This window comes from Sus scrofa, chromosome 1 (genome assembly GCF_000003025.6).
Source record: "Sus scrofa isolate TJ Tabasco breed Duroc chromosome 1, Sscrofa11.1, whole genome shotgun sequence".
Classification (NCBI taxonomy): domain Eukaryota; kingdom Metazoa; phylum Chordata; class Mammalia; order Artiodactyla; family Suidae; genus Sus; species Sus scrofa.
Window position 1 is genome coordinate 86,011,681 of NC_010443.5, and position 7,275 is coordinate 86,018,955.

At 45.2% G+C, this 7,275-nt stretch overlaps 1 protein-coding gene across 2 annotated transcripts in view; it reads right to left on the reverse strand.

Annotated features, from left to right (window-relative positions):
* BCKDHB (branched chain keto acid dehydrogenase E1 subunit beta) overlaps positions 1 to 5,981 on the reverse strand; it is a 261,843-nt gene extending 255,862 nt beyond the window's left edge. Inside the window, exon 1 of one of the 2 annotated variants that reach the window (XM_021082900.1) lies at positions 5,692 to 5,981. In XM_021082900.1, coding sequence (XP_020938559.1) covers positions 5,692 to 5,899 — 208 coding nt within the window. In that variant the 5' untranslated portion in view covers positions 5,900 to 5,981. 2 annotated transcript variants of the gene reach the window in all.

Below are 7,275 nucleotides of genomic sequence, written 5' to 3' on the forward strand. Positions count from 1 at the left end.
GAGAATTCAGTGAGATAGTTACTATCGAATGCCTGATATATATGGAGTACCTACTACTTACTTTCCCTCTCCCCAGATTAGGGAGGCCTTTTCTACCAATAGTAACCACACAGACATCTCACTGAGTGCCTCCAGCATCCCTGAGGCAGTACAGATGAGGAAGCTGATGAAGACCAATAAACAGGGCCAAGGTCACAAGGCTAAGCTCTGAAGTGGGGCTCGCATTCAGGCATGTCTGAGGCAAGAACCCCGGCTCTAGGCATCTTGGCAGAACTGCCTCAAGAATGACACAGTCTTTTATGATGATGGCAAGAACAGGATGAGGAATCAAGTTCTCAGAATCAGGTTCCCAGATGACCTAGGGAAGCTATCTGAAGGTGTGTAAATTCCAATGAAAGAGGACAGCAGTGGTTGCTCAAATGAGATGCAAAAGAAGGGACGCCATTGGAGAGAGCCAGGTTTGGGGCGGGGTGAAGAGGAGGCAAAGTGCTGTGGGAAGAAACTAGGAACATGGATGAACAAAAAATTGCTCAGGTGCATGGACTCCAGGAACAGCCTGAGCCAGACCTCTTAAATAAGGAGCTGGCTCCACCTCTTCTGGGTGGTCTCACCTGAGGAGGTTTCAAGGTCTATAAGTAGAAGTTTGGAGTTCCCACTGTGTCGGGTTAAAGATAAGCATCCAGCGTTGCTGCAACCACAGTGGTGGTGTAGATCACAGCTGCAGCTGAGATTTGATCCCTGGCCTGGGAACTTCCATGTGTCATGATGCAGCCAACAAAATTTTTAAAAATAAATAAATAAATAAATAGAGGAAGTCTGGCTCCACCTCTTCCAAGTGGTATGACCTGGGGCAGTTTCAATGCCAAAAAAGTAGAAGGTCAACCAATTTGTGTCTCAGTTTCTTCATCCGTAAAATAACAGGATCTCTGTCACAGCACTAACATGTGAGGATCAAGTGATTTGATACATGTAAGACACCCAGAATAGGCATGATACATGTCTGACACATAGGGAGTACTGATTAAAGTGTCTGCCATCATTGTTTATCTTCCTTCTGTGGGCTACCAGCAAAGGCTTGGATGAGCAAGGAAAATGAACAGGAAACACAGAGAAGGAGAAAAGAGGAAAGACACAAAGGGGGCAACTGTGAATAAGATGAGGAAAAAAGAAGAGTTCCTGCTGTGGCACAGGGGGTTAAGAATCCAACTGCAGCAGCTCAGGTCACTGCAGAGATGTGGGTTCTATCGCCAGCCACAGTGCATTAAGTTAAAGGATCCGGCATTGCCACAGCTGGGACGTAGGTCCCATCTGCAGCTGAGATTCAATCCCTGGCCCAGGAACTCCCACTTTTTAATATGTGGGTTCCACCATTAAAATATACATATTATATATATATATATATGTATATATGTATATATATATATATGTCGGGAGCCATAAGGCTGCTCCAGTAAAGAAAGCAAAGCCACAGTTGGCACCTGCATGAGGCTTGTCTGGTTAGCAGAGCTACAGACAAGCTGAAGAAGGAAGAGGGATTGCAGAGCAATCCCTTGAAAAACATCGGCTCCTGGAAAATAAAAATGATATCCCTTAAAAAATATGTTAATCTATTTTTTCTGTGTTTATCCTTCTTTTTCTATCTTTGATTCACAGCTTTCTTACAGCTAAGGATTTGCCCCGGGTACGTAAAACACCTGAAACCAAAACAGAGTGAAGTTATTTAAACAATGTAATGGAAAAAGCCTTTGTTTTGGAGTAACAATTTATGGCACCTATTCTGTAAGAGTATACAGGGGAAACTTATGATTTCAGTCCCTTCACTTGAAAAGAAGTTTGGGGCTGGGAAAAGTGTTGTATGGCCTACAAATTGCTATTTTCTACAACAGATATATTTTTTATTAAATAACAGTGTCACCTGTAACTTTCATCCCTTGTGGGGGCACTTGATAATTTTTGGGTATAATACTCCTTTCTATTGAAATTGGTGCTTTGGAACTTACGTAAATCAGCACAATAGGTTAAATGCTTAGCTTGCTGGCGCCAAATAAATCGTAGCCTCAAGAATGTCTTGAGCCCAAGGCTTTCATGCGTTTTTGTTAACTACATACGCCTTTAGTTAAATAATGTTAGGTATCATAGTTTATTACTTATTAAAGCTTTGTTCTTAATATAGAATACAATAGCTACTGTTGTTGACCTTTTAAGAAAAATACAGTGTGAAACTTTAAGTTTGTAATCTTGAAGAAAAATCTAAAGTTGAAAGGAACATGTTTTAACTAACCTTTTTTTTTGTATCTCAGGAGGAGGGAACAGAAAGGGCTTTAAATCAAATGTTAATGTCAAATCTTACACGAAACCTGATTGTGAAATGGTATAAAAACTGATGCTTTTCATTTAATAAATTGGGTCATCTGCAGCATGCAGCTGAGGAGTTGGCTCCAATTCTTTCCGTGCCATTTGTAGCCCATCCTCTCCTTCGGCACTCCCTGGCTGCTGGGGCTGGACCCCGGCATATATATATGGAAAAGAGATAGGGAGAGAATCTCATCTCAAGGGTTCCAATTTTGACATAGTTGTTTTGCTGCCTACCTCATGGTACTATATTCCACTTCCAATGCTAGAGACTGAATGTTTGTGTCCCCCCAGATTTAGAAACTTTACCCCCAATGTGACAGTACTTGGAAGTGGGATCCTTGGGAGGTATGTCACGAGGGTGGTGCCCTCATGACTGAGATTAATGCCCTTCTCTTTTTTTTTTTTTTTTTTTTTTTTTTTTTTGGCTTTTTTAGGGATGCACCTGTGGCATATGGAAGTGCCCAGGCTAGGGGTCAAATCAGAGCTGCAGCTGCCAGCCTACATCACAGCCACAGCAACAGCAACACGGGATCCTAGCCACGTCTTAAACCTACACCAAAGCTCATGGCAATGCCAGATCCTTAACCCAGTGAGCGAGGCCAGGGATCAAACCCACATCCTCATGGATACTAGTCAATTTGTTTCCACTACACCACACAGGAACTCCAGGATTAATGCCCTTCCAAAAGAGACCCCAGGAAGTTCTCTCACCCCTTCCACTATAAGAGAACACAGTGAGAAGACAAACATCTAAGAACCAAGAAGGAGACCTTCACCAAACACTGAATCCAAATCATCTCTGACTCTGGGCTTCCCAGCTTCCAGAACGTAAGAAATAAATGTCTACTGTGTCTAAGCCATGCAGTCTATGGACATTTTTGTTACAGCTGCCCAAATGGACTAAGACATCTCAACACATCCAAAATTTAAGTCATCCCCTCTCTCTCTGAAAACGTGCTCCTCCTCCAGCAGCCCTCATTTGTATCAACGTGACCATTCCTCTACCAGCCTTTCAGCCTCCAAGGCTGAAATTGTCAAGTCACCTTTGAGACACCTTCCTCCGAGCCCCCACGTGCAAAACAGTGCCAAATCCAGTTAACCCCTCCCAAACATACAACCACCTCCACCCATACTCTCCAAATGCAAGCAAGGATACACTGTCATGTGGAAAGTTACAGTAATCTCTCTGACTGATCTCTGCTCCTTACTCCCCCTTCACTAATCCATTCTATAAATTTGCCAATAATATAACACAAGCACATCTCAAGTCCTTTTTTTTTTTTTTTTTTTTTTTTTTTTGTCTTTTCCTCCTTTTAGGGCCACACCCATGGCATATGGAGGTTCCTAGGCTAGGGGTCGAATCAGAACTTTAGCTGCCAGCCTACACCACAGCCATAGCCACACAGGATCCGAGCCACATCTTCAACCTACATCACAGCTCACGGCAATGCCAGATTCTTAACCCACTGAGCGAGGCCAGGGATGGAACCTGCAACCTCATGGTTCCTAGTTGGATTCGTTTCCGCTGCACCACGACGGGAACTCCCTACATATACAATTCTGATACCATTTCCAAAGTGTGTGGTTTGTATGGGAAAAGAATCTGAAAAAGAATGGATATATGTATATGTATAACTGAATCACTTTGCTGTACGTCTGAAACTAACACAACATTGTAAATCAATTATACTCCAATATAAAGTAAAAATTAGATTTTTTAAACAAGTGAGTGGTGGGAGTTTGTTTTTCCTTTTTATGGCTGCACCTGCAGCATATGGAAGTTCCCAGGCTAGGGCTTGAACTGGAGCTGCAGCTGCCGGCCTACACCACAGCCACAGCAATACCAGATCTGAGCTGTGTAGGCAACCTACACCACAGCTCTCGGCAACACAGGGTTCTTAACCCACTGAGCAAGGCTGGGGATCAAACCCATGTCCTCATGGATACTAATTGGGTTTGTTTCCACTGAGCCACATTGAGAACTCTTCTAACACGATTTTATTATTTTTATAAGAACAAATCTTTTATTATCATTTTACTCAAACTTTAGTAATTTTGTAATTATGGAAGGAGGTTAAGAGACCTACGCTCTCAAGTACTGGGCTAAAGTTTCTTTGCTTTGAAGACAGAAGTCAAGGTTTCTCTTACTGGTGAGAAAAAAACTGCTGTTCACCTTTAAGATGTCTTCTATTTCACAAAACAGGGACACCTCTTGGTAAGTTATTTCTACATGCAGTTTAGCAAGCTGTTTAGAATGGAAGTTGTGGAATCTAATTAGATTCCAAAGCTGAAGCTCTCACTGACTTACCAGGACAAACTCCTCAAGGACTCAGTTAACCTAACTGAAAATTGGGAATAAAAATACTACCCACCTCTGAAGGTTGCCCTAAGCATCAAATGAGATGATGACTATAAATTTCTCAGCCCAGTGCCTGTCTGTGGTAAACGCTCAATAAATGTTCATTCTCCTTATTTCAGAGGGAAAGACACACCTCCCAAAATGCCAGCTCTACCATTTGAGAAGTTAGTAGCCGAGGAAAAGGTCACCGTTTTCGTATTGTTTTCAGTATTCTAATGATAGGCACTGGATCTTTTGGAGAGTATGTAAAACTTGCAGAAAAAAACCGTAAAAGTCATGCAACTGCGTTCCCGCGAGGTGTGAGATGTGCTTGCTGTGGGTTTTTCTCGCGGCTGGAAGCACTGGATGGCTTCCTCCGCCGCTATCTGATACTGCTTCCCACTCCCAGAGTAGCACCCTTACCCAGCATCGGCTCAGTATCAAGCTCAGAGATGAAGCCTGGATTTTTCGCTTCTCTAGGAAGAACCTGTTTTGTGACCTTGAGAAATCAATTCAGTTACTTTAGTCCCTCAGTTTTCTCTTACCTGCTAAAAGTGGGGGAGACGGCGGCTTTTTCTTTCCTTTTAACATACTGCTGCCTATAGTTAGCGGCCCGGCCCTGAGCAAGCTGGGACAACTCCTAAGGCAAAGGCTGGGAAAGCAAGGATAGAATGGGAAAAGGGAGGCGTTTCCTGGCACCACCCCTCCACCCTCAGACCCTTGCAGACCCGGTGAAACCCCCTCACCCATTTCGAACGTGCCAAGAGACTGCCTCTCGAGAGCTGCACAGTCACAAAAATGGAGCAAGGAGGAAATCAGAGTCAGACCCTACGGTAGAAGAAGGCTCTAAAGAGGAGGACAGGGATTGTGCCGTGGTGCAAAGAAGTCAGCCTACGGGACCCCGCCCGGGACAGGCAGGGCCGTACTCGCTGGGACATTCCGCTGGCCTGGGAGTCTGGGCTGCAGCCGGAGCGGACAGGGCAGCCCCTATATCTCACCGTACTCCACGGTCTCCGGGTCGGGCTGGAAAGTGAAGTGAGCCACCTGCCGCTTCTGGGCCGCATCCCCGTCGGCTGAGGCAGGTTGCAGGAAGCCCCGCAGCAGCCCCCCGCCACTCAGGGGATGCCAGTGTCCCTCCACCCGGGCCACCCGGAGCCGCAGTAGCCGTCCCACAGCAACCGCCGCTGCCGCTGCCACTGCCGCCATCCCCACTCGCCGCCGATGTTTGCAGGCTACTCTGCCACCCTTTGCCGGCAGGGAGGGCGGAACACCAAGACGGCCCCCACATTGGGTGGGCCGAAGGGGCGGTCCCGGGAAGCAGACCAATCAGAGTTCGGAATTCGGGGGTGGGGAAGACGACGAGAAGACCCGGCGTCGTTCTCCCGTTGTGCGCATGCGGAAAGGGGGCTGGGGCGGGAGCGAGCGGGCAGGTGAGCTCCAATGAAATTGTTCCCGGAGGTGGAGTCTTCCCAAGGTCTGCTGCTTGGGGCAGGGCCGCAGATCTGGTCTGCAAAGTTCCACGCTGTGCCTGGGTTTGTTCCTTTCCTGTGTCGTCTGCCTAATGCATTCAGATAGCTTTTTCATTTTAAGATTTATATGTCCTTTTGAAATGAAACCCTTTTAAATCCTCTCCTGTTCTTTACCTCTATTATTCTATTGATTGGTATTGGTTATTGGTTTTTTGAGTTTCAGACGGCTGTGAGAAGCTCTGTTCTAACCCTGAGCTCTTTATTCAAACCCTTCTAAAGTGCTTAATAAGTATGTATAGATTTTTACTGGTTTTGTTTTTCTGGATTTAAGTGACAGTGAAAGAGGTAAACTTAAGAGTTCACCCCGCAAACCCACTTTACAGGAATTCAGTTGCGTTTTTGCCCAGGTGCAGCAAAAATGACCTGAAGAGCTTAGAAACCTGGAGAAATTGAGAATCCATTCATTTACATTTAAAATAATCAACTTTGTAAATTTTCCTGTTAAAAATCCAAATGTTTAAGAGGATACCTTCTCTGTTCATGAATTTACACATTATAGTAAAATATGATTAGAGACAAGGGTGAAAGTGTTTCCATCAGATGAGGGTGGGAAGGTAGGAAAAGAATGGCCCAAAACAGAATTTGAAGAAGAGAGAGGGAAAGAATGAAGGCGAAGGAGCAGGAGAACGAATTTCCCCTTATGCTCTTTCTGGCCATCCAGCCCATCCTTGGTTTTACAAAGAGGCAGAGGAAAAGAGAGAGGAAATGGGGTGAGAGGAAAGGCAGAAATGCACCAGCTGCATGTTTTCTGATTGGGTTTGAGAAGCAGGAATTCAAATCTGCCCAAAGGAGGAAGTTCCCACATGGCCTAGCCGGTGAAGGATTCAGCAGCTGTCACTGGTTACCGCTGTGGCAAACTTGGATCCCTGGACTGAGAACTTTTGCATGCTGTGGATTCTGGCAGAATTTTTTTTTTTTTTTTTTTTTTTTTTTTTTTTTTTTTGTCTTTTTTGCTATTTCTTGGGCCGCTCCCGCGGCATATGGAGGTTCCCAGGCTAGGGGTCGAATCGGAGCTGTAGCCACCGGCCTATGCCAGAGCCACAGCAACGCAGG